The sequence below is a fragment of the Sorex araneus genome, chromosome 1, assembly GCF_027595985.1.
Source record: "Sorex araneus isolate mSorAra2 chromosome 1, mSorAra2.pri, whole genome shotgun sequence".
In the NCBI taxonomy this organism is placed as follows: Eukaryota; Metazoa; Chordata; class Mammalia; order Eulipotyphla; family Soricidae; genus Sorex; species Sorex araneus.
Window position 1 is genome coordinate 367,849,529 of NC_073302.1, and position 27,823 is coordinate 367,877,351.

At 41.3% G+C, this 27,823-nt stretch overlaps 1 protein-coding gene across 1 annotated transcript; it reads left to right on the forward strand.

The window, feature by feature from the left end:
* Positions 1 to 67: 67 nt before the first annotated feature.
* TRA2A (transformer 2 alpha homolog) lies at positions 68 to 26,720 on the forward strand. The gene is made up of 8 exons (XM_055147045.1): positions 68 to 280; positions 12,470 to 12,603; positions 16,021 to 16,186; positions 18,700 to 18,888; positions 22,213 to 22,328; positions 24,536 to 24,661; positions 25,128 to 25,195; positions 25,328 to 26,720. Exons 1-8 carry the CDS (start codon positions 245 to 247, stop codon positions 25,336 to 25,338), a joined length of 846 nt encoding a protein of 281 aa, XP_055003020.1. The 5' UTR covers positions 68 to 244; the 3' UTR covers positions 25,339 to 26,720.
* The last annotated feature ends 1,103 nt before the right edge of the window (positions 26,721 to 27,823 follow it).

The window sequence follows — 27,823 nt, forward strand, 5'->3', positions numbered from 1 at the left end:
CGGGGGCGTGGCCCGTGACGTCACGAGCCGCCCCGCCCCTTACGTCGCGCACTCGGGAGGCCGGAGGGGTTCGGGCGGCGTCGGCGCCATTTTGCCGGAGCCCGCGACCCAGTGGGAGTGGAGCGGAGCGGCCGTCGCTGCCGTCTCTTCCCTCCTCCCCACGGTCCAGTCAGCGGTCGATTAGGCCGTCGGCCCTCACGCCGAGACTGGTCGCTTAGTTAGCTCTGAGGAACGCCTGGCCGACATGAGCGATCTCGAGGAGAACAACTTCGAGGGCAGAGTGAGTACAAAGCCGCGGGAGCCGTCTTCGGCGGCGGCCCGATGCTCGGGGGCGGGGGGTGTTGTCGGGGTCGCGGGGGCCCGCGGGGCGCGCCCCCACCCCCTCCTCGGGAGCCGTCGCGGTGGCCGCCTCCCGCCCCAAGATGGCTCCGGGGTTCCACACCTGGCCCGGAGAGCGCGGAGAAACCCCCGGCCGCGGCGTTCGGAGCCCGCCGGCCCCCTCGCCCCCGGCCCCGCGCGCCCGCTGCCGCCCGCCCTCCCCCTCCGCTCCCCGCCTCCCCCCCCTCCGCGGCTCCCCCCCGCGTGCGGCCGGGCTCGGTGCTTCCTGCGGCGGAGAGCGCGGGGGCTGCCGTCCGGGCGGGACTAGCCGCGCCTGTGTCTCCTTGGCTCTCTGTTGCAGTGAGCGGCCGCGTCTCCGTCGGAACCGGCGGCGTTGCGTCTCTAAAGGCGAAAAAATAAAAGCCTTGAGGTTGAAGGTGGGACGCGCCCCATGAAGTGGTTAGTCAACGACCGCACCGACCCTTAAGCGTCCTTAAGACGGGAGCTGAGAGGGGGAAAAGCACGCCCGGAGGAGCCCGGTCCCCTTCCATGTCCCCCCTCCCCTGCCTGCCTGTCCCCCGTCATCCCCCACCACCCCCACCCCCGCCAAGTGAACGTGCCGATGCTCGCACTCCTTATTTCTCTCATCCCCCCCGATGTCGAGTGTTGTGTTGTTTCCTTTTTTATTACTATTATTTCATTTTTCCCATTTCTCCTTTTTTTTTTTTTTTTTTTTTGCCTCTCGACTACGTGTAACGCTTTTTCTTGCCTCTGACCTTTCATCTCAAAACTCGACAACCCTCGCCCCCTCCTCCATTTACAGGTGTTTAACGGGAAAACGGTCCCGATCTTATCCAAACTGAACAAGCTCGTGGCTCAGTACGTGAAAAAGAACTACCTTGTTCAGGCCGTTTTGAACCCGTTTTGATCCCGTCAGGTTTTTCCTGCGCTCGGAACGCACCACGTTCAGGAGAAAAGGAGAATCCCGGACCCACCCCGCCCCTCAGTCCCCCTTCTCGCACCACCGCGTCCTGGAGATTTGCCTTGTGGGTGGGGGGAGGCGATGGCTGGAAACACCGCGAAGAGACAATCTCCTCGGCTTAAGTGGATTAGACCCTTGTTTTGTTTTGTTTTGTTTTTTTAATTGATGTTTGAGTTGTGTTGGTTGCAGCTCATCTGCGTGTGTTTCCCCTCCCGGTACGCTTCCCGGGCCAGGGAACTCGGTGGGGAGCCCTGCAGAGAAAGCAAAGTCTCCAGGCAGTTGCGTTCTGGCGTTTGTGTTGGTATTCTAGTCTCTAGGGGAACCACATCACAAACACAGATCGAAAAGGTGTGCTGGAGGGAATAAATTTTGTCTTTTTCAAACCCTCTAAGTACCTGGAACCAGACAGTTCAATCAGATCGCCTCGGGCTTTTGTTCTTTTTGAGGAGAGATTTAAGTAGGTTGGGAAACAAAGCGACTCGCAATGCCTGGAAGATTGGATTTTGAATGAGATCTGGAGCATCATTTTAAATGAGTAATTGAACCTGCTCCTTTCAAAGACGTGTACTAGAACTATTAACGATCATTGTAAGCAGCTTTAATGTTAAATAGTTCTAGGGGAAAAAATTGCTCTTGATTCATCATTCCTTCGCTTAATTTTATTTACCCTTTTAATAAAAAAAAAAAAACTTTTCTTCTGGCGGGACTGGAAATACAATACAGTGGGTTTAGTACAAGGGCACTAAATGCCCTTTAGCATCCTATATGGTGCCCCCCCCAGCCAGGAGTAATTAATGAGCGCAGAGCCAGGAGTATCTCCGAGCATAGCTAGTGTGGGCCAAGAAAACAAAAGAATATAATGTTTATATCTGTCTCCTGGAAAATAAAGGGGGGCTCTTTGGGACTATAAAAATTGTCACTAAGTGAAAGAAGGAAGCAACTTGGTAGATAATTGTAACCCACCTTAAAAAGTAGTACATGCAGCTTGAAAGATAGTATATATAAAGATTGCAGCCCAGTTTAAACCTTAAATACAGATGTTAATTTTAATAGAAAATAAGTTTTTACACTAGCTCCCCTTTATGGTGAGTATAGTCATAGAAATATCTTTTTCACCTAATAACCAACTGTAATATTAGTGTATAAACTTAGATTTAATAATGAATACTTAAATGCTCACTGTTGAATTTTGGTGAATTTTTATCTGCTAACTACTGCAACCAACTACAGTCCATTTTCAAAGGTTTTGTAATTGTCTATCTTTGTATGCCTAGAGACAAAGGTAATAGCTCTTTAGAGATTCAAAAAATATTTTCCAAAAAATGTTGATGCATTTAAGTAGTTATTCTTTAAATTTTCTGACCAAAACAAAGAAACTGTTGACAGGTCAGTATTCAGATTTAATTTGCTTTATGTAGGGAATAAACTGGGCACTTTTAACCCCACTTTCTGGAAGATTTTATAAGATCTCTTTCTGGGTACTGCAAAACAAAGAACATTTTAAAAATGGGACTAGGGATCTAGTGACAGTACAAGGGTTAATGTGATTTCCTTGCAGAGCACCAAAATCTGGCGGGATGTGTGCCTCCCCACTCCACAGAATCGCCAGGCAGAATCCCTGAGCACAGACCCAGGAGTAAATTTTGAATACTCACAGGTGTAGCACCACCCACTCAAAAATGGGACTGCTACTAATAGTTTTAAAGCATTTTATAATTTTTCTGACCCCAAGTCTGATAATATTTTCTGATCTTTGATATGTTTTTACTGCTTACAGTAATCTTGCAAGTACTAGTAAATTCTTTTGCCATTTTAGAAGTTTTAAAAAGGCCCAGAGACCATGCTGCTAGGAAATCTGAGGTGTGTCTGGTTCCCATGCTCATTGCTATATACACTGTGCTGTATATTTTTATTTACTTACCAGAGCACTCTATTAAACATCACAGAGTCTTGCTTAAAAGTTGCTGAAACTTGGGGCTAGAGCCATAGCACAGCGGGTAGGGTGTTTGCCTTGCACGTGGCCGACCCGGGTTCAATTCCCAGCATCCCATATGTTCCCCCCAAGCACCGCCAGGAGTAATTCCTGAGTGCAGAGCCAGGAGTAACCCCTGAGCATCACTGGGTGCGACCCAAAAAGCAAAAAAGTTACTGAAACTTAAATTTTTCATTTATGATTTGTCTCCTTCATTTTAAAGGACTGAAGTAAAAGAACTTTAGTAAAGAAAATATAACTTGAATTTTTTTATTAGTATTAATTGAACAGTTACTGGACAAAAATTATTTAGTAGAGGCTAGGTTTACTTAAGGGAAAGAACTAAGTCTTATATGAGGTGACTGACAGCTCAGATCTGGGTAAAAGTAAGTATATAATTAAGTGCTTTGTGGTCAAATACGAAATACTGAAAAAAGCTGAGTGTTTTTGTGAGTACAGGGAAAGAAAAGGCTTTACCTGGTGTATAATACTAAGTGATTGGATGGACACAATGGGGAGGAGACTGCAAAAACAGGGATTTGACCAATAGGCTGTCAGATGTGGAGGGAGCAAATGTTAACTCTACATTTGTTAAGAATTTGGATTTAGGAACTAGAGAGAAAGTACTGCTGGCTGGTAAAGTGCCTGCCTTGCCAGTCCCAGGTGTGATAATTTGCATGTTCTCCACCCCCCACATTCACGCAAGTGTTTTCGTTGTCCCTGCTGCCAGGAGTGATTCCTCTGGCACAGCTGTCCCTACCTAAATAAATAAGATAGACTAGGGGCTGGAGTGATAACACATTAGGTAGGGCGTTTGCCTTGCACGCGGCCGACCCGGGTTCAAGTCCCAGCATCCCATATGGTCCCCTGAGCACCGCCAGGGGTGATTCCTGAGTGCATGAGCCAGGAGTGACCCCTGTGCATTGCTGGGTGTGACCCAAAAAGCAAAAAATAAATAAATAAGATAGACTAGATTTAACCCAGTATGTAGTAAGACACCATCCAGGGTATCTAAGTGAGAATGGCACAATGGAAGGGATTTTTAGCAAAGAACAGAAATTTATGCTCAGAGTAGTGTTGCGCACCTTGAAATAAAGAACTTAAGAAAAATCTGATATAAATAAAACAGCTCTTAAAGAATAAGAGCTGTTTTGAAGAATGCAGAATAATGCTATTAAAATAAATACCCATTAAAGCCATTTGCATGAGACCTGTTAGGTCAAGTTAACAAATATTCCAAGTGGAAATAAATAACTTGGATCTGGGAAAGAGGTTGACATTTGAACTATGGCTGCTCGTCACCTTCATAAAAGGAATAAAAAGAATACAGCTTCGACTCCAATTGAGTTTTTGATATTAAATAATTATTCTGAGACTCCCTAATAAACCCTTCCATAGCATATGAAGATGATTTCTATGATTAAAGGGAAGAAGGCATAACACATTCATCTATAGCTTTTTCTTCTGAAATCTGATTTGTATTCATAAGGGCTGATAGCTCTGTAGGTCAAAGCCCATCTTGGTGACAGATTCACATATACATATACAGGACTTCAACTCTTTAGTTGGTGGAGTTTTGAATTAAAAATATGAGGGTACTAGCAAGTTTTGCACTCTGCTTCTTCAGTTAAATAAAATAGGATCTGAAAGACAGTTCAGTGGGTATGGCACTTGTAGAGTCAGCCTGGGTGTGATCCTGAGCATAGAGCCAGGAGTAAGCCCTGAGCACCACTAGATACGCTCCCCCCCCCCCCAACAATTCAATTTGAACTTCTGTTACACAGATAAAGAATATCAGCACTCCCTCTTTAGTAGAAAAATTAGGGGCCAGAGAGATGGTATAGGAGCTAAAGCTTGCTTACAGCTGACTCTGGTTGGAATCCCCAGCACTGCACTTGGTTCTCCAGCACTGCCAGGAGTGATCTCTAAGCACAGAGCCAGGAATAAGTCTTGAGCACAACTGGGTATGTGCATGCGCGCACACCCCCCCCCCCAACATAAAATAGTAAATAGATCCTTAGTATAACAAATTCAACAATTTTAATTTTAAAAAAAGTTAAACATAGATTCACAGCCCAATCAGGCATGATTTGTAAACTTAATGAAACAGTTTAACACTTAGATTTGAGATTCTTTCACTTAAGGGTGGGTATTGATCTGTTCAACATAAACAAAAAACGGAATTTTTAAAAAGTGCAACTAATTGTACCCATGATTGATTTTACAAATTGGTCATAGATAATTCTTAAACTTTGTGCCATTCATAAAGGTAGAATTAAGAGACATAGGTTCTCAGGGACTAGCAAAGCATTTAAATATTTAAGGATGAGTCTTTTACAACTAAAGTGGGTGGAGTCACTGTACAGTAGGTAAGGCATTTGCCTTGCACATTGTCAGCCTGGATCCAATTCCTGGCACCATGTAAAAGTAATGCCTAAGCACAGAGCCAGGAGTAAGCCCTGAGCACAGCCAGGTGTGACCCAAAAACCACAACAAAAATTGTCTATAGGTGTTACATTGTATCACTGTCATCCTGTTCATCGATTTGCTCGCGCAGTCACCAGTAACATCTCCATTTGTCCCTGTCTCATGCTAGCGTAGCCCAATGGTGTATCAGGGCTCTTTCAGGGTCAGGGGAATGAGGACCGTCATCGTTACTGTTTTTAGCATGTCTAGTATGCCACGGGTGGCTTGCCAGGCTCTCCGAGAGGGACAGAAGCTTTTGGAGCATCCCTAATCGCCTTCACAGGTGTTCCCAGTCTACTGAATGTAAGCTTTCGGTCGACTGACATGTTGTGACAATCTGCACACTGACAAACAGGCTGACAAATTCTCCTATATGATATACAAACAATAATATTGTATATCATTGTATATTATATGTATAATAATGTACATGAACTGAAATTTGTAATTACCTAAAATATCACTTGTAGTAAAACAATTATTTAAATGATCTTGTATAATCAGCATAATAAGAGCTGGAGAGAATGTGCAGAGATTCCTTGCAGATTCTTCTAAGCACAGAAACTGGAGAGTGTAAGCCTTAGTCATTACCAGATGTGTCGTAATCCCCCCACAACCTCCCTGAAACAGAAAAGATATTATATTAGCACTATTTCCTAGAATTTGACAGTTTGTGGATATTCACATGTTCTGAATTTATACTGATTAATTCTAAGTAATAATATTTAGCAGTAAAGAAGTGGAGGGTAGGGACTAGAGAGATAGTACAGCCTACTTGCCTTGTACCCAGCTGACCCAGGTTCGATTCCTGGTATCCCATATGGTCCCAGACATGCCAGGAGTGATTGGTTTCTGAGTGCAGAGCCAGGGAGTAGCCCCTGGGCATTGCCAGGTGTGGCCCAAAAAGCAAAAAAAAAAAAAAAAAAAAGTGGAGGTGAGAAGATGGTTAACCGCAGAAAAGAAACCGTAAACACTTTTTTAAAATTCAGGAAAATTGGGCCAGGGAGATAGTACAGGGGGTGAGGCACTTTTGTCTTGCACACAGCTGACTCAGGTTTGATCTACCACATCCTATATGGGGTCTGTTCCTCCCAACCGCCCTCACAGCACTGCTAACACCTGGGCACTGCTGGGTGTGGCCCAAAAACAAATCGGGGAAGTAACGAAAGGAAATGTGGGTTCTCTTTCCTCTAAATTACAGCAGTATGTAGTTATATATAGTTCTTACTGTCTCGTAATTTTACCATAGGTAAAATGTGAGTGACTAGGCCTGACCCAGCGAACTAAGTCATACTCAAAATTTATATATGTGTGTCTATATGTGTAAGTATATAGAGACACACACATTCTCATTATGCTGAAAAAATGAGAACAAAAGTAGAGAATGCTCTAGTACATACTTGGTAGTTGGTTTTTAGTTGCTATTGATTTTTAAGATAAAACTTAGAAAGCGGTCTTTATCTTTGAAATAACACTTAATACACTAATGTGTAGGGAAATTATAGCTGTGAACTAAGATTTGGTAGGTTTATGTGCCACATGTAAAATTTGTATTGGGGCTAGAACAGTGGTGCAGTTAAGGCAGTTGCTTTGTACATAGCTGATTCCAGTTTGATCCCGACATCGCATGTGGTCCCCTGTTCCTTGCCAGTTGTGGCCCAAAAACTTAACCAAAATAATTGTATTAAAGACTGTAATTGCACGAGTAATTTCTCAGTGGTGACAAAAGTTTAAATTTGATTATGTATAAAATACAAATTCCTAAATTAAGTTCCAGTTTTCTCAAAATTACTCAAATTTGAAAGACCATAGCAATGTATACAGTATTAGGACATGTTAGAATATGAGAAGTCTTGCAGATACAGAGACCACTTTACTCAGACTAATACTGTACAGGCCTTGTAGTGGTAGAGCACTTGGTTTGTATGTGTAAGGCCCTGGTTTAATCCCCAGCACTTCCAAACAGCATAACACGTTAAACATAAAAGAAAGAAAATTAGAGAATTTCTCTAAAAACAATAATGGTTAAAAGACTTTATAAAACTAGGGCCAGAGCGATAGTACAGCAGGTAGGTAGGGCACTTGCCTTGCATGCGGCAAAACTGGGTTCAGTCCTGGGCATCCCACACGGTCCTCTGAGTCTGCCAGGAGTAAGCCCTGATCACAGCCAGGTGTAGCCCCCAAATAAAAACAAAAGATTTATAAAAACTAAGAGTCTGTGAAAGAAACATTATTTGTATAATTTAAGTATACCCTTCCTCAAAAGTGATTTACTGAAATGCAGTAATAGATAAATAGATCTCCTGTGTCTTAAAGTAGTGGGAAAATATATTTTGAGAGTTTCTTTTCTAAACTTACTCTGGCTGGGGGTGTAACCCAGCAGTAGAGCTTTGAACATAAGTGAAGTTCTGGGTTTTATCTAGGTACTGCAGAAACAAATAAAAAACGCTTACTATATTCATGCAGTTTTTAATTTGTACAAGCCTGGGACTATTGTTTGGCATTGAATTTGCCTTGCAAGGACTGGAGCAGTCGTACAGTGGGTAGGGTGCTTCCCTTGCATGTGGCAAACCCTGGTTCAGTCCCCAGCACACCATGTAGTTCCTCAAGCCCACTAGGATTGTTCTGAGCACCTCTGGACGGGGCCAAAGGTGCTCAGAACAGTAGATAAACAAAGAATTTGCCTTGCCATGATAACTTGGATGGGTTGCAGGTGTTATGTTTATATTGGTTTATATGCTTAAATGAATTTATTAAAAGACTGCTGGGGGGGGGTGACAGAGTATGGGCATAAAGATATGCCTTGTATTCGTCAACCCAGCATCACATTTGGTCCCAATAAAAGACTGGGATGGAACGATGGGCTGAATGAATACCTATATGCTTTGCATGCTAGCAGCCCAGGTTCGATCCTGAGCATCACCAAATGTGGCACAAGAAATACACTGCTGATAAGCCACTGTAGAATTGATCATCTTTTGCACTGTGTGCATATATTTAGTAACACTTTTCCCCTTGACTATTAACAAAGTATGATATGCAGTTGTATATTGACAGGGAAAAAGTCTGTTGTTTCCCTAGACCAGTGCCTCTCAAACCTTTTCAGACCATGGTCGCCTTCTGATCTACATACTGAGCCCCACATTGGCTTGATTTTATCGCTTTCCCCTTCAAATAATTCTGGGGATCCACAACGGGTTATGTATGACCCCAGGCTGCTTTAGACTGCATTAAGTTCTTAGTAATTTCTTTTTGGTATATTGTTTGCTCCATCCTATTTATTTTTGGTTGTGTCTTGGAGTTACCACCGCAGATACTTTGATTATAAACAATAATTAACAGAATAGGCACTGCTTTCACCTGTCTTCTGGCTTATAATAAACATGGTAGAGATCAGTTCCAATTAGAACTTTTATTGGAATTTGTGATAATTGTTTCATTGAGTTGTTGGTCTTACCCATTTCAACTGTGCAGCGTATTTTTAATGGTGGTTATATCTAGAGATGCGGAATGTCTTGACTGAATAGCTTTAAAAGCAGGTTAAGTGTAGTCTTACCAAAATAGGTAGTAGTCTTACCAAAATTGGTCCAAAACAGGACCAAAACCACTCATTCTCGGTATTTATTTTTGTTTGAATTTTTATTTTTCAAAATCTGTATAATTTCGTTGAAATTAGAATTTTCAACATGAAAACAAATTAAAGATAGGAAAGGACAATTTAGCATTTGTTAAGAAGGGTTTTTATAGTAGCCTCATTTTTAATGCACTGTAGGGGAAATGGCTTTTAAAGCCAGCTTTTGAGAACTAGGTCACTTTGCAATGGCAAACATTTTGTTTATTTTTGTGTGAATATCTTCATGTAAGAATTTATTGGTTTGTAGTTTATCTTCTGGTGATGTTTACTGACAGTAATTGATTGATCTTTTTAGAAAGTCTAAGTATTTTGGAAATTTATAAAATAGAATTTTGTAGCTTGACGATAGAGAGGGAATTAAGAAGACTGACTTAACCTTGAATTCTTCCATGAAGATAATGATTGTTGCAGAGATTCAGGTTTCCTTGGTATCAGAATATAAGGGTAGGTATAAAGGAGGTTAGTAATTTATGACTCCTTGGTTAACAGAGAAAGCCTTATTTTATAGCAATATTAATGCCTTTGAAAAAAAGAGACATGCTGTCACATCCTAAGGCTTTGTTAACTAAAACCAGTATTATATCTAAAGAGATAATGTAACAAATGAGCTAGTTATTACCATTAATTCCGGGGGGGGAGAGTCATTTTCAGCAACTATCAGGAAAATTTTGAAAATCAGAAATGCCTATAACATTTTTATCATATATTTGAAACCAGGTAAACATTTGAGAATAGAATTTTACTGTGTCAGAACACAAAACCTCCTAAAATACGTGTGTTATAGTAAGTGCTGTGATGGTATTCAGAGTTGTTTCCATCTACTGTTGTTCAATAGTAGGTTAAGTGAGTATTATACAAGGAGAGGTGTTTCTAGAAAGGAAAGTTGAAAGAGGGCTAGGGGAGATTAGTTAATGCTGGGCCAGAGCACTAGTACACTTGGTAGGGTGTTGACTTTGCCAACCTGGGTTCAATCCCTAATATCCCATACAGTCCACTGGTCTTGAGTGCAGAACCAGGAGTAAGCCCAGAGCGCAGTTAGGAGTAGCAAAAAACATGTATTTTTAAACCTTGGTTAATGAGCCAGCCTGTGAGACTAGACTTGTGAGCAGATTTACCATATATTTAATTGACTGTGGTGCTTTTGATTATTTTAGTGAATGAAAAAGCCTAAATTCTTATGCCTTTTACAGGCATCTATCCAGAAATTTAGAATACCTGAAATGTGACCAAAGACTATTAAGAGCTGGAGAGTTAGATAGCTCAATGATAGAGTGCATACTTTACATGCCAGGTTCAGTTCCTGGCACCTCATGATTCCAGGCACTGCTGGGAGCAACCCCCAAACATTAGAGGCAGGTTTAGCCCCTTGAGCAGGAGCTGGGTGTGTATCTCTCCCCTATCCAAAGACAAACAAAATCTTTAGATTGCTAAACGGGGAGAGTAGGTATTGAAACAAATGCTAATTACTGTTTCAGTTTTGTTTTCGTTTAAAATTTTTTTTCTTGTAGCATTAGTATTGACAATTCTTAAATCTTGACATTAAATCTAAAGTAAAGAAAAAGTTTTAAGGAAAAAGTCTCATGTAAATGAAAATTGTTGAGGTTCGTATGGTGAAGGCTAGCAAAAACTTAAATGGACAGCAATCAAACAGTCCATTTTACTTTAGTCACGGGAGCCTCATATAACTCAAATTTTAAAAGACTTCTTAAAATCAGTTTTAAATTACTGGATTTGTAAAATAATTTATATCCAGTTTTTTTAGAAGAAGTTTTTGATTCAATATATAGTTGCTGAATGATGTACAAATATGCATAATTATATAATAAAAACAAAAAATGAAGACTGATACTGAGTTTGTACCTAATTTTAAAATAGCTCGATTATAAAAATACACATTAGAAATTTTGCAAGCCAAGTAGAAATATTAAAGAATTTATACTTGCTTTTTTTTTTCCCCTCCTGCCCCAGTATTCTGGTCTATCTTCAGAAGTTCAATTTTCTGGTTAAGTCAATAGGATGAGCAAAAAACGAGGTCAAATTGGTTAAGATGTTAGTAATTTTACTGTCATTTTTATTTTGGCTCCCAGCATGTGTCCTGTAATATGTGAGTTTAGGTGTGTGCAGATATGTCAGCATAAGATGCTTTGAATCTTCAGGTTATGAATTAATAAAAACAGTTCATAAACGGGGAGTTACAGTTTATGTAGATTTATACTTGGATCAAGCATTTATTAAAATTGTTCACATTTTAGAAATTAGAATAAACATGAAAGGGGAGGAGGGATGAAGAGTATGGTAAAAGATTTTAGAGAAATTCACTGAATTTAATTGCTAGAAACTAGACTTTGAACAATTTGAAAGATTATAAAATTGTTTTTTATTTTTTAAATAAACTAGTTATTTGCACTTTACCTGCTGGTTTTTCCATTTGGTAGATAACATTCTGAACTCCAGCAGAGTTTTATAATCCCCACGTGCTTAAATATACTAAATGTTCTTTTTCCATTAAGGTTAATGGTCGTGAAGAAATTGAAGAGTTTTTTCCAAGAATGTGGAAGATAAATCAAGATAAAAGAAGGCTAATGAAAAGTATTAAAGATCAGAAAATTAAAATTGAATGGGGGAAAAAATTGAACAGAAGATTGGTCAGATAGAAGCACTTGAATATTTTTAAGGCTATTTTCAATTGTTTGAATTGGGGAAGAATACACGAAGTATGAAAAATGAAAAAATGAAGAATGAAGAGAAGTAGAAAGCAAGAGTGAAGTAGAATTAAAAGAATCTGGAAGAATGAATGGGTCCTAGGTTAAGTAAATGTATGGTTTATGTTCCAGTGTCTGTATGATCAAGTTGTAGATGAATTTGCATGATTACTTAGTTAATAGAGAATTGGTGATCTGGTTCAAGTAGGGAATTATTGAGGACAGTTAGCAATATTAACAATGGGTTATTAATGAGCTGAAATTTTTTCTGGAGGGCATTGCCTAACCATTTGTTTTTCAGGAGCAATCAATATAAATAATTACGGTACTTTAAATGTTAGGTGTTAGGCATCTACATGACCAGTGCCATTTGTTAATACTGTCTTCTTTGTTAGGAGTCTCGCTCTCAGTCAAAATCTCCAACTGGAACACCTGCTCGTGTAAAATCGGAGAGCAGGTCAGGATCTCGTAGTCCTTCAAGGGTTTCCAAACACTCTGAATCCCACTCTCGATCAAGATCAAAATCCAGGTGAGTTTAAAATAAAACATGAGTACCAGAGAGAGATGTCTGGAGTGCATGCATACACCAAGTGTGTATCTCTCCAAGATTTCTGTGTGTTCAATTTCTGGCATGGATGGTCCCAAGAAGTTGGTCAGACCCTGACTCCTAAGCACCAAGCAAGGAGTAGCCCCCAATTCTGCTTAGTTTGGGCCAAAGCTAAAAATGATAATAAAACACGGTCTGCTTTCCTTGATTCTTAGAGGCAAGCACATTTTTGTTGTGTATTTTTATTTGTTGGGGAGAAAATGGGAGGGAATAGAGGTTTGGTTGGAGGAACATGCCCTGTGGCATTCAGGGGACTGCTCCTGGCTCTTTGCTCAGAAGACCAGACCATATGTGGTGCCAAAAATTGAACTGGAATCAGCCACATGCAAAGCAGGTGCCTTTCCCCTTTAATTATCTCTGTCACTGAGAAGCATTTTTTTCAGATCCCTCCTGTGGGAGGGGGTCACACCCGGTGATACACAGGGGTTACTCCTGGCTCTGCACTCAGGAATTACTCCTGGCCGTGCTCAGGGGGACCATATGGGATGCTGGAACCCAGGTCAGCTGCGTGCAAGGCAAACACCTTACTATCGCTACAGCCCCCAGACCCTCATTTTTGCAGTACTTTTTGTAGGAATTTTTTCCAAGACGGAAACATTACAAAAGATCAGAGAAGTTGCTCAGACCTAGATAGAGCACAAGCCTTGCAAAAAACAGGGGATGCCAAGATTTGAACCCAAGAACTCACACGTGTGGTATTTACACTTAAGTTTTTTGGGTTTGTGTGTGTGTGTGTGTGTGTGTGTGTGTGTGTGTGTGTGTGTGTGTGTGTGTTGTTTTGTTTTGGTTTTTTGGGTTACACGGCAGTGCACAGGGGTTACTCCTGGCTCATGCACTCAGGAATTACTCTTGGCTGTGCTCGGGGGACCATGTGGGATGCTGGGAATTGAATCCAGGTCAGCCACAGCGCCCTACCCGCTGTGCTATTGCTCCAGCCCCCTACACTTAAGTTTTTATATGCAGTGCCAGGTATCAGACCCAGGTCAGCTTCATGCAAGGGAAGCTCCATATCTCCTGTATTGTCTTTCCAGCTCACTTCTGTTTTTGAAGACACACCTGGAATTGCTCAGGGTTTTTCCTGGCTCTGCACTCAGGATTAACTCTTGGTGGTGTGCAGGGATGGGATGCCAGGAATCAAACTTAGGACCATGTGCTGAAGATCAAACATAGGCCACCTTCCATGTGCTTTGCATGTGTGGTGGTGGTTTTTTTTTTTTGGGGGGGGGGTCACACCCAGCAATGCACAGGGGTCACTCCTGGCTCATGCACTCAGGAATCACCCCTGGCGGTGCTCGGGGGACCATATGGGATGCTGGGATTAGAACCCAGGTCTGCCGCATGCAAGGCAAACACCCTACCCTCTGTGCTATCACTCCGGCTCCAGTGGTGGTGTTTTGAAATCCTCATTCATCCAGTGGTATTCAGTAGTCACGTTGTTATGCAACCATGTAACACCATTCATTGCCTTGAGTCAGGATGATTTCAGCCCCAGCACCAAATGGTAACCAAAAAATAGCTGGGTTTGTTTTTGTTTTTGTTTTCTAAGCTTATGTTCTATCTTGATCACCTGTTTCTCATCCTCTTCAGCTTTTTACACTCTGGAAAACACAATTCTCACTTGAAAAATCTCTTGCGCATGCTTACTTTCTTGTTCTCCCTCTCCCCTTCCCTCTCTTTTACTCCCCTCCTCTTCCCTTACTCCCCTCTCCCCAAATTTCCTTTAATAAAACTATTTTGCTTCACTAAAAATAAAGAGAAAGTGGGTCCTATTTTAAAATATTGGGCTGTGGTATATCACTCAATGATAGAACCTTCATCTTGCATGTGTGAGTCCTTGGGTTAGATTACTAGCACTGCAAAAAATGTTTATTTATTTATTTATTGCCAATAAGATAGTACTAGGAGGTAAGAGGAGATAAGACTTCTGTTCAGTTCCTGGCACCATATATGGTTTCCTTCACTCTGCCAGGGGTTGCTCCTGAGCATTGCCAAATGTGACCTGAAATCCATGTGTGTGTGTTCTTTTTTTCTTAGTTATAAGGAGGGCCCTTATAGATAGCTCATAAGGCTGATTGCTTTGCGTATCGGCAGCTAGATTCAACCCTTTACAGCAATTTTTCTCCCTGAGGACCATCTGGACTGATCCACACCACTGCTGAGTGTAGCCCAGAAGTGGGAAAATAATAATAAAAATGTCTGTATGGTGGGTGATATACTTACTCTGCATGCAGCCAACCCAGGTTTGATCAGTGGCATTGCATAGAATTTCTCAGACCCTGTCAGGAGGTGAGCTTGAACTGAGCATGATGGTGTGGCCCATAAAACAAAACAATTTCTGTACATATTATTAGCAATACATGCCAAGCAACATGCAACTATGAGTTAAATTCATTTTGCTTTGCCTGTGATTTTGACTTGAAGTAACATGTAATTGAAATAAGCAGTTTTTATCTTTTTATGTATGACTGACCTATTTCACATGTATAATAGCTTCATGGTTCATTCATGTGGTCAAAATATTGGGGAATTCCTTTCCCTAGTAGTTGCTGGAATTGTTTTGGGGCCACACCTGGCTGTTTATGACTTCCTCCTGGTTCTTTGCTCAGGTATCATATGCCTGGTAGTTGACAGGGAACATATGTGTTATTGGGAGTCAGATCCAAAGTAACTATGCAAAACATGGTGCTTGACTCTCCCAGCTAAGTGCTGTAGGAACTAATTGGTGTCCTGGATTAAACCTGGACTCTTACCACATCTAGCTCATTAAGCTGTCTCCCTGAGCCTTATTTTTTGCTGTTGGGGTGTGGTTGGAGTTTGGATTGCACCTGGCTTTGCTCAGTGATGGATCCTGGTGGTATGGGGGATCGAAACGAAGTTGGCCACAATGTAAGGCAAAAATGCCTTACCTCCCTGTAATGCCTTACCTCCCTGTACTATCTCTCCAGCTGCTGGGTTTTTTTTTTTCCTTTTGAGGGAGGGTGTCATTTGTGTAGTAAGAACTTGCATCATTGTGTGATAAGTGAAAAAACTGAACGTAGGGGGCTGGAGAGGTACAGTACACCGGGTAGTGCACTTCCCTTGCTTGCACACTGCTGACTCTAGGTCAATTTTTGGCACCCCATATGGTGACCTGAGCACTGCCAGGTGTGGCTGAAATAAAAAAGCAACCCCAAATTTTGAAAGGATAGCTTGATAACGAGAAGCAATTAAGAGAAAAAATATAATGGAATTTTCTCAGAAGGGGGTTGCAAATATGCAAGGGCATATATGTATAGGTCTTTGGTGTTAGCTAGTTTGCTACAATTTGCTAAATCTTTACCAAATTTCTTTCTCTCAAAGGTCAAGGTCAAGAAGGCATTCTCATAGACGTTACACTCGATCCAGATCTCATTCTCACTCTCATAGAAGACGGTCTCGAAGTAGGTCATATACACCAGAATACCGTCGTCGAAGGAGCCGAAGTCATTCTCCAATGTCTAACCGGAGGAGACATACAGGCAGCAGGGTACATGTTTTTTAAAGGTTAATGAGAGGGGCCAGAGATGTGACTCAGTGGTATAGAGCACTTACTTGTCTTCCTTATCCTCCGTTCCCAGCACTATTTGCCCCCCACCCTCAAGTCAGTGATAAGTTCTTTCTTTGTGATTGCATGATCATTTCTTTCATAAGAATTAGACTATTGTATACAAGTGGTACTTTGAGTTTGCACGTAATGTATAAATTTCTTTCTTTTGATATGAGGTGAAATTTTTTTTTTTTTCTTTCTGGGTCACACCCGGCGATGCACAGGGGTCACTCCTGGCTCATGCACTCAGGAATCAACCCTGGCGGTGCTCAGGGGACCGTATGGGATGCTGGGATTCGAACCCGGGTCGGCTGCGTGCAAGGCAAACGCCCTACCCGCTGTGCTATCGCTCCAGCCCCGATATGAGGTGAAATTTAAGACCCATCAAAACAGGGGCTGGAGTGATAGGATAGCAGGTCAGGCATGCGTGTGGCCAAACGACCTGGTTTCGATTCCCAGAACCCCACATGGTCCCCTGAGGCCACCAGGAGTTATCCCTAAGTGCAGAATAAGTGCTGAGCACTGCCAGGTGTGGCTCCCAAACAAAATACTATCAAGATAGATTTTACCAGGGAAATAGTAGCAAGGAAAATACCAAAGCCTCTAGTAACAGGACCCAGAGGGTGGCTTAGTGGCAGGAAGAGCCTACTATGCAAGAATGGGGTTGGAAGTTACGGTCTCTGGTGTGTTCCCAGTTCTATGCTAGCACCACAACTGAGTGCAGTCTTGGAAAACACCACAGCTGAGTCTTTATATGTAGTCCCTGGTGATTGGAGCAGTAGCAGTGAAGAGAAGTAGGCAGACAGAACAATAACCTTAATAGCCAATGCATTAAGCATTGTGCAGAGGGTTTTATTTATATATATATATATTTTTTTTTTTTTTTGAAGAACTGTGATTCATAAAGTTGATTGTTGAGTTTTAGGCATTTCCAGACCAATCCTACCACCAGTGTTTCCATACTTTTTTTTTTTTTTTTTTTTTTTTTTAACTTTTTGGGTCATACCCAGTGATGCTCAGATGTTGACTCCTGGCAGTGCACGGGGAACCATATGGGGTGCCAGGGATTGAACCAAACCCCGTTTGGCTGCATGCACGGCAAACACCCTACCCACTGGCTATCACTCCAGCTCCCATACCTGCCACTTTGACAGGCACATAGCAAGGTGCTGTGCTTGCAGCTTAGATCTCATATTTCCAGTGTTGTTGAGTCTGCTTTGAATACATAGCTACACCACTCTCCCGCATCACCAGTATAATTGAAGCCCAAACCCCTTTTCCTCATTATTTTCCTTTCTCATCTTTTTTGTCCCCCCCCCCCCCCCGATTTCTTTCCTTCTTCCTAAACTTGGGAGTCAGAGGTGATCTATGCATTCCTACTTAGTACTCTTTAATGTTTTAAGATGTTTTGTGAAGGGCCAGAGATGTTGCTCTCAAGTGGCGTATTTGTCTGGCATGTGCAGAGCCCTGCATTTGATCTCTGGAGTTGCATGCCCCACCCCTGCCCCACCACAACCACCCCAGCACCTCTGGAGGTGACCCCCATAACAACTCTTAGTAGATATATGATACTGAGGGTGTTTTAGTTTATTTTTGGTTTGGGGGTCTTATCTGACAGTCCTAAAGTGGTGCCAGAGATCAAATCCAGGACTCTAGCAGGCAAACAAATCATGTGCTCTAGCCCTGATTTTATTTTTTTGTTTTGAACCTTTGATAATATATCCCAGAATTCAACCAAACTAGTTGGCTTCCTGTGTTGAAGTGCTATGCTGTTTTCTTCTCCCCTGTGACACTAGATCCTGTAACTGTATAGAGTCTGCTATTACTTAATGATGTTTTGAGTGCTACATTTGTTTTTTCAAATCTGAATTGTGAGAATGTTGAAAGAATATTAAATGATACCGTGAATAAGGCACTTCCTTTGCATGTGGCCAACCTAGCTTCCGTTTCTGGCATCACATTGTCTCCTGAGCACTCAGCAGGAGTGAGTGATTCCTGAACTCTGAGCCGGGAGTAAGGCCTGAGCACAGCCAGGTGTGACTCAAAACAAGCAAAAGAATGAAAATATAGAAAGTATAATCAGCAAATACAGAATCAAATAAATTTACAAGGGACTTGAGACATTTGAGTAAACTAGAAATATGGTATTAAACTAAGACTCGAGTCCTTTAGATATATTCTGAGAATTGTAGGGCTAGAATTAAATGCATTTTTATTTAGGCTATAAACTGAAGTTTTTTTTTTTCTTTAAAACTTGTTCATGGAACCTGACTCTGAAATTTTAATTACAACTTAAAATTACATGTTACGTGACTTACATGGATTTTGTCCGCTTAAGTATTTCCAAGTGATGGTGATCATATATGCTTCTGTATGAAGTACCCTAAGCAAGGTATTTTTGTGTTTTCAGTTTTTATTTTAGAACTTAAAATTCTATAACACTCATTTCACAGGCAAATCCAGATCCTAACACCTGTCTTGGAGTGTTTGGCCTCAGTTTATATACCACAGAGAGAGATCTTCGGGAAGTGTTTTCTCGATATGGACCATTGAGTGGGGTCAATGTGGTTTATGATCAGCGAACTGGACGGTCACGAGGATTTGCTTTCGTTTATTTTGAGAGGATTGATGACTCAAAGGAGGTAATTTTGTTTTAATAGTTACCATTTTGAAATTTTATAATATACTTAGTACTGAGTAACTTACAAGTTAATAAGACTGGAGAGATATATAGAAGATATGGCACTTACCTTGTGGTTGGGTGGGTGTGGGTGGGCGGGATGTGTGTGTGTGTGTGTGTGTGTGTGTGTGTGTGTGTGTGTGGTTTGTTTTTCCTTTTTGGGTTATATAGAAGGTAGGACATTTACCTTGTGGTTGTGGTTTTAGTTGTATGTGGGTGTTTTGATTTGCTTTTGCTTTTTGGGTCACACCCAGCAGCGCTCAGGGTTTACTCCTGGTTCTGCATATGATCTTAGGAATTGCTCTGGCAGTGCTTGGGGGACCATATGGGATGCCGAGGATCGAGTCCAGGTCAGCCACGTGCAAGGCAAATGCACCGTATGCACTGTAATATCACTCTGGCCCCAAGGTACTTGCCTTCTATGTGGCTGGTCGCAGTAATCTCTGGTATCGTTTATGGTTCCTGAGCAGCATCAGGAGTTACTCTTGAGCACAGAGCCAGGAGTATCACTAAACATTCGTAGCCCACTGCTCCCATCACAAAATTTAATAGGTTTCCAGTTCCATAAGCATTAGTCCTCTTTCACAAACTGACCTGGTTGAAACTGTCAACTCCTTATTACAATTGGATTGCCCAGCTTCACTTTCTGACTGATAATTTCTTTTATAGGCATATCCTATTGAAATCTGGCCTTGTAGTAAGACGTGAACATTATTTGTTCTAGTTACCGGGGGGAAATGGAAGGGTTGGAGTCAGGGTAGATTTGTAGACATGCCTTGCACACTGCTGGTTTGTAGACACTCCTTGACACCACTCCATATGGTCCTGAATGCAGAGCCATATGGGGTGTAGTCCCAAACCACCACCCCCAAAATAAAAAGAACGGTATGTATATGATCTTTTCAGCAGGCTATAATTTGTGCCTTAAGCAGATTCACTACTTAGAATTACCTGAGTTTTGTGTCTATAATTAGTTCCTATGGTACAGATGTGAAGCTTTGTGAGTGTAGAGCCAGGAATAACCTCTGAGCACAGCTGAGTGTGGCTAAGAATCAAACAACTAAAACAATATGCTTGATTTTCGTTATAATAAAAGTCAGTCTCGGGCTGGAGTGATAGCACAGCGGGTAGGGTGTTTGCCTTGCACTCGGCCGACCCAGCTTCGATTCCCAGCATCCCGTATGGTCCCCTGAGCATTGCCAGGGGTAATTCCAGGGCCAGGAGTGACCCCTGTGCATCGCTGGGTGTGACCCCCCCCAAAAAAAAAGTTAGTCTCAGATCCAAAGTGATGTTACAGCAGATAGGGCATTTGCTTTGCACTTGGCTGACCCTGGTTTGATCCCTGGCATCCTATATGGTCCCCCAAGCACTGCCAGGAGTAGTTCCTGAGTGCAGAGCCAGGAATACTCTGAGTATCACCTGGTGTGTGGACCAAGGGAGTGAGGGGGGAAGTTGGTGATGATTGAATTAGAATAATATGTGGTCAGAGGGATAGTACATTGGGTAGTGCTTGCATGCAGCCATGGAAGTTAGTTGATCCCTAACTTCCATATGGCCCCCAAGCACAGCCAGAAATAATTCTGGAGCTCAGAGCCAGGAGTGAACCCTGAGCATCACCAGGATTGGCCCAAAAACAAAAAATGAAAATAGGGGAATGTGGGACCAGAGTGTATTATATATAGCAGGTAGAGGCACTTATCTTGGTGTAGCTGACCTGGGTTCAATCTCCAGCACCCCATATGGTCCCCTGAACCTGCCAAGAGTTAACCCTGAAGACTGTGAGGTATGGCCCTAACCCATCCCCGTCCCCATCTCCATCCCCACCTTTAACCTAAGAATATACTGTGTTATTTATATTTGTTGTTTTGTTTGAAGGAGGCACACCCAACAGTGCCTAAGTCATGCATATTCATGGCTGTATACTCTATACTCAAGAATTTGAAATTCACTGAAATATTATCAGACCTTAATTGCAAGTACTGGTGTTATTTTCTTGTGCTCTTACCCAGCCAGTAGCTGGCGATCTGAATCATACTCAGTTGGTGGTCAAGGGGTATTCCTGGTTCTTTGCTCAGAAGTGGTCCCTGTCAGTGCTTGAGGCATAAGTGATACCAGAAATTTTTATCAGGATGGGTTGAACATCTGCATTGTCTCCCCAGCCTGTTTTGTGATACCACTTTACATGTGGTGGCAGCTGAATCAATTTTACTGCTTTATACATCATTTGTGCTTGATTGTAACCTAGGCAATCATAATAGAAATTGCATATCTTTGAAAAATAATATTACAGATCTTGTGGGCAGAGGAAGGAAATAGAATTAACCAGTTGCAAAGTAGTTGCTGACATCAAAATCACCCAGATGTCTTTGACAATAATACTTTGGGTTATATATCATTTAGGTAATACTCTAATGGGCACTGTTTTAATTTGTCAGTATTATGACATTTTTACTGTTGCGTATTTACTCCTATTCTCCATGAAGGGGTATACATATTCGTGTGGGGGGGGGGCACCTGATAGGAACCGGTGCTTTCTATGCACACAACTGACCCCAATTCCATCTTCACCGTCACATATGTTCCACCAGGCACTTCAAGAGTAAGCCCTAAACACAAGTCAAAACCAAAAGAAATAGTTAAAGTGCAAATAATAACAAAATACCCTCTCTTTTTTAACAAAATATTCTTAATGTGAAATGTGTTTGTCCTGTCTTAACTCTTCCAACTCCTGCAGGTTTGTTTCTGAAAAAAATAAAATAGTTACTTACTTCCAAAGAACCTCTAGCAAATTTGTTATTGTGGTTGCATTATTATTACCGTTATTGGGATACTGTCACAGGAAGTGAATATGAGCTCAGTTTGTCTGCAGGTCAGAAGTGCCTTTATATTTGCACCTCGCTAGGTGGCAGTGTGTTACCTAAGTGATGGTTTGAGTATAGACTTGACTGATGAATAAATTGACCATCTCCTTGAATTTGTATTAAAATTGTCTATGTCAGCTACAGAATTAACTCAGCTTTTCTTCATTTTTGTGGTTCCTTCTTTATAGTTAATGCTGCTCCTAGTCTTTCAGGCTCTTGTTAAGACTAATTTAATGCTATTGACAGACAAAAAGAAGTTTACTATGTTGAAATCCTAGCCCATACTGTTTGAGGAAGAAGTATTTGGAAAATTTAAGTTGAGATTCTCATTTCGAGTGGTAAATGTGTTGGGTTTGCTGGACTTTGGCGGTTCTCATTACTAGTTTCTCTACAGTGAATGACTTGCTATGTCTTTTTTCCTTTAGGCTATGGAAAGGGCAAATGGAATGGAGCTGGATGGCAGAAGAATTCGTGTTGATTATTCTATCACCAAGAGAGCGCACACACCTACACCAGGCATTTACATGGGCAGACCAACTCAGTAAGAATTTGCTTTTTTTCATTTTTTCCCCAGTTTATTATGAGAAGATTTCACATGGCCTAAACAAAACTGTAAGACTGAAATCAACAAGAAATGTGTACAAAATTTTCGTTAGAGGTTCTGGAGAGATCATATAAGGGGCTAAGTTACTTAGCCAGTTTGATTTTCAACATAGCATGTGGTCCCCAATCACTGACAAAAGTGAGCAACTCGTGAGCACCATCCAGGCGTGTCCCCAAACAAAGTTTTTATTACAATTTTGAGGTAGAGTGGGGATATAGTTCTGTGGTGAGTAGAGTCCGTGCTTTCACAGTATGAGATCACCTGGAGTTTGATTCCTAGCACCCAAAAAAACATATTTTTTTTTATTTTTCAAAACATACAGTAAGGACTGAAGAGATAATGGGCTAGAGAGCATGGTTTGCATGTAGGAGGCTTGGGTTTGATCCTCATCACTGCATAGTTCTCCAAGCACTAAACAGAGTGGCGCCTGAGTACCTCCAGTTGTTGGCCTCCTCCCCGAAAAAGCTGATTTTTCCTGGGCCTGGGAGATGAGCTTAAAGAGCTGAACACGTGCTTTGCATATCATTGCCTCCCAAGAGCCTGCCAGGTCCTCCAACAAAAAACAAAATAGCTTTTTCTATAATTAAATGTTACTTAATTTTTCTATACTTCAGATCTTTTCTGTGAGTCTGAGCAGCAGAGAAATAAAAACTATCAAGTACATTCCTAGCTCTTGTTAGTACTGGACAAGTAGAAACATATTAAATACTTTTAAAATGCCATGTTTTTAAATATGCTTCCTAGAACTGGGGAGCTAGCTCAAAAGAGCTAGAGCACATGAATTTGCTAAGCCCCAACTCCCCAGGTTTGATCCCAGTTTCTCCAAGTTTTGGCCTTAAAAACAGTTCTTATATTCTTATGCAACCTTAAAAGCTTTTGTGCTACTGATAGAGAGAAGTGGTCACTCTGGACCAGAACTAGGTGCTGAAAGGAGGTAAAGAGACATGTGTGATACCCTATCAGTAACACTATAAAAAACCACAGTTCCTAAAAAGAGGCGGGGGAGGGGGGGTGGAAACTGGTAAAGAGATTATACACCTGAAACTTTGTCAAGAATATCTTTGTAACTAATTCACTATGATTCAGTTTTTTAAGCTTTTGTACTTAGATAAGATTTTACTGATTTTTTGGAGGGTAAGGAGTCTAAGAGAGTGGCCAGCTGACCAAGTGGATTCATACTACCTTGAGAGGGGGTGCACTAGACCAATCCAGTGCGGCAGTAGTAACCCTAGGGTATACAAGTAGATGGGGTACTTTCTGTTTATTTTCAGGAGGTCAGTTTTTTTCTTTTCTTTTTTGGATCACACCCAGCGATGCTCTGGGGTTACTCCTGGCGGTGCTTGGGAGACCATGTGCGATGCTGGGAATCAAACCCGGGTCAGCTACATGCAAGGCAAATGCCCTACCCGTAGCTGTACTATAGCTCCAGCCCCAAAAGGTCGATCTTTGAAGGATTTTATTAAATGGCTTCCCCCCACCCTAAAAAGGTGATAGGACAGTTAAATTGGAAACATCTGGTGTGGAATGTAGATGGGGATACTTTGATATTTTTAAATGCAACTAAAGACTTGCATTTTGTGTTTTGTTTTGTTTTTAGGGTAATAAGAGAAAGGCTTTTCATTTGATTTAAACTCTTAACTGGGGAAAACAGGATTATTTTCCATTATAGAAAATTTTAAAGTGAAATGGGGTTACTGTTGGGAGTTGAAAAGACAGCAGGAAAAAGTACTCAGTGGGCAGAATCTAATTGCCAAATGTTTGAATGTCAAACATTGACTTTGGTTTGGGCTTTTGGGCCACACTTATCTCTCCAGTCCCCAGTAACATCATTTTCATGCTAGGCCTCAATACTAGATATTCAGGGTAGGTTTCTTTTAATTCTAAGTACTGAATTGTCATAACTGATAACTGAAAAATACTCACAGTATGGGGCTGGAGCGATAGCACAGCGGGTAGGGCGTTTGCCTTGCACACGGCCGACCCGGGTTCAAATCCCAGCATCCCATATGGTCCCCTGAGCACTGCCAGGAGTAATTCCTGAGTGTAGAACCAGGAGTAACCCCTGTGCATTGCTGGGTGTGACCCAAAAAGAAAAAAAAAAATACTCACAGTAATATAACATTTTTTTGTTTTTTCTTTTATAGTAGTGGTGGTGGAGGTGGTGGAGGCGGCGGTGGAGGTGGAGGAGGTGGCAGGCGTCGAGATTCATACTATGATAGAGGATATGACCGTGGATATGACAGATACGAAGATTATGACTACCGGTACAGGTACTGTTTTAGTTAAATTTGGTGATATTATATAATTTCACATTTTAGTGTTTGATATTTACTAATAAAAAGTATTTAGAAGATTTTTATATATATCTTGAAAAAGACTGCAATCCTCAAGACTGTGAATGGAGGTTAATATCTGACCATATTTTGCTTTCTAGTTGCTTTATACATGTTAATGTCTTGTGTACATTTTACTCCCTCCCATTCTTGTTTGTATCTGTGCTCATACTGTATCTATGCTAGGAAGATACTAGGAAGAGCTCTCTACAGGTCACACTTCCTTTATTGAGGATTATACTGGATATTGTGGGGTAGGGTAGGCTGGGAGGTGGAACTCTTGGCCTTGTACATGTCAGACTGTGGCACTGAGCCAATTTATTGGGCTACTGGTGCATTACTTTTTTGATAAAAACTTTCATCTGTCTCATGAAGAGACTAAGTAATCTCTTCTTTCTTACAGAAGAAGATCACCTTCTCCTTACTATAGTCGATACAGATCACGATCAAGATCTCGTTCCTACAGCCCAAGTAGGTGTACTTTCACTTTTATAAATAGCATATTTAGAAAATTGGCCTATGGTAACTGCTGATAGTTAATAGAATTAATAGACAAGTTAAATTATGTTTGCCTTTTTGACTCTTTCTTGCTTTCTCTTTCAGGACGCTATTGATAAACAGAATGGTTGCAGTTGAGGACATCATTTTCTCTTGATTTTCTTTTCTCTTAATTCTGGATTTCCCCAAGCTTTTAATCTTTCCTGTTCCTCAAAAAGAACCCTTGGGAAGAATCTTTGGTTTAGCATCTACACTTTATCTGTTGTATTGGTGTTTTCCACCCCTTTTATTATACTCTTAAAGATGTAATTGTTATCATTTTGAGTAGTTAAACATCTCAAGTTAAAAAGGAACTCCTAGTGTTATGCTTTGTAAATGATTTTTTTCTTTGTTTTTTCAGAAAATTAACTCCTGGCTAATCAGATGATGAAAGAAATGATCTTTTTAAAGCTTCTGTTATGTTAAATATTGTATTAGACATTGTATTAGAGGTATGCATTTAAGAACTCCTTTTTTAACTTTCTTTTGAGAAAGATAGTAACATAAAGTAGTTCAGTCATGTCACCTTTGTCTGGAGTGATATAGAGCAGTCAGATAGTTGAGTATAGAAAAGTTGAAGCTATAGAAGAAAACACTTCATTTCTTTGATGAATGGAATTTTTTAGCCCTACAAATTAAGTTTTTTAGAGATGAAAGCGTGTGGACTCCTACAAACATTTTGTATTTAAAATACATCTGTTAAAACTTACAAACTTAAAGTGTGATTTTTGTGTTGGCTTTCTTGAAATTTTAAGTATTCCTTTAATCAGTGAAGGACAACCCTTATTTATTACCTAGCATAATTATATACTTTATTGTTTGAAATTTTGCTTTGGGGACAGTGGTTTAAGCAGGCTGTTCTTATAGTATGAATCCTTAGACGTATGTATGGGGCAAGTAGTCTTTTCAAATAAAGTTAATTTCTTTGAAAATGACATTGTCTTTTTATTGATACAATGGCATGACTTAGGATACTAATCCATACTTCATTAATATATTTGCTTATCTTTGTCTCCAGTCATAACATCTTTCTTTCTTTCTGCATCTTTGTTGAACAAGTTGTAAATATTGACTGTTCAGTACCAACCATATGTTGAAGCAAAGAAATAATAATGGTTTTTGTCTTCCTGATTTGTACTTTCATGCTGGAACAGTAATACAGTAGGTAGGGTGCAGGAGGCACTTACTTGCTTTGCATGTAGCACAGCTGCTTCTGGCCCAAAAACGAACAACAAAAAACCTACATTTTTAAGTTCTAGTACAAAACACTTAAGCAATTTCTCAACTATGTTGCCATTATGGGGGGAAGTATTTAATACAAATTTAAAATTTTTATTAGTTTTGGTTAATGATGTTCAGGGCTTACTGACTGTTCAGGGTTTCAACTATATTATCAGTAGCTCCTTGATTTTTCTCCTTACCACAGTGGAAATAAAAGTATATCATTGAAAACATGTCATTGAAGTGCCTCTTTTTTTGTTGTTTTGTTTTTATTTTTTCTTTTTGGGTTACTCCTGGCTCATGCACTCAGGAATTACTCCTGGCAGTGCACAGGGGACCATATGGGATGCTGGAAATCAAACCCAGGTTGGCTGTGTGCAAGGCAAACGCCTTACCGGCAGTGCTATTGTTTCAGCCCCTCACATTTATTTATAAGATAACTTTTGGCCACAAATGTGGCTCAAATGGTACAGCACTTTTTTACTTTGTTTTGGGGCTACACCCAGCTTTACTCAAATCTTACTCCTGGTTCTGTGCTCAGGAATAATTCGGATGGAGCCCAGATTGACCATGTGCAAGGCAAATGCCCTACCTGCTAGACTATCTTTCCAGCCCCTCAAATGGTAGAGCCCCTTGCCTTGCATGCAGCTAACCCTAGGTCTATCCCCCGGCACCACATAGTCTCCCAAGCATCTGAGTGCCGCCATAGAGGCCCCCATGCACCATTTGAGAAGCGAAAGATGGAGAAAAAACTCCTGGGACACCCTTGACTATATTCTGGAACTCAAATATTTAAATAGAATACGCCATGACCATCATGGTCACTGTCACTGTCATCCCTTGCTCATCGATTTCCTCAAGCGGGTACCAGTAACGTCTCCATTTTTTTTGGGGGGGGGGACTTGTTGTTACTGTTTTTGGCATATTGAATACACCACGGGTAGCTTGCCAGGCTCTGCCATGCGGGCAAGATACTCTCAGTAGCTTGCCAGGCTCTCCGGGAGAGGCAAAAGAATCGAACCCGGGTCAGCCACGTGCAAGGCAAATGCCCTACCACTGTGCTGCACCTCCAGCCCACGCCATGACAGTATGAGGAAAAAATAGATAAATTAATTTCTTCATCTAAGAAAATTGACTCGGGCTGGAGTGATAGCACAGTGGGTAGGGCATTTGCCTTGCATGTGGCCAACCTGGGTTCGATTCCCAGCATCCCATATGGCCCCCTGAGCACCACCAGGAGTGATTCCCGAGTGCCTCAGCCAGGAGTAACCCCTGAGCATCGCCAGGTGTGACCCAAAAAAAAAGGAAAAAAAGTGACTCAGTCATGACTCAAAATCAGGC

Excerpts from the sequence above, each read along its gene's own strand:
- TRA2A (XM_055147045.1), top strand. The coding sequence starts at position 245 with ATGAGCGATCTCGAGGAGAACAACTTCGAGGGCAGA. Across the intron at positions 16,187-18,699 it reads GGAGACATACAGGCAGCAGG|GCAAATCCAGATCCTAACAC; the intron begins GTACATGTTTTT and ends CTCATTTCACAG. Across the intron at positions 22,329-24,535 it reads TACATGGGCAGACCAACTCA|TAGTGGTGGTGGAGGTGGTG; the intron begins GTAAGAATTTGC and ends TTTCTTTTATAG.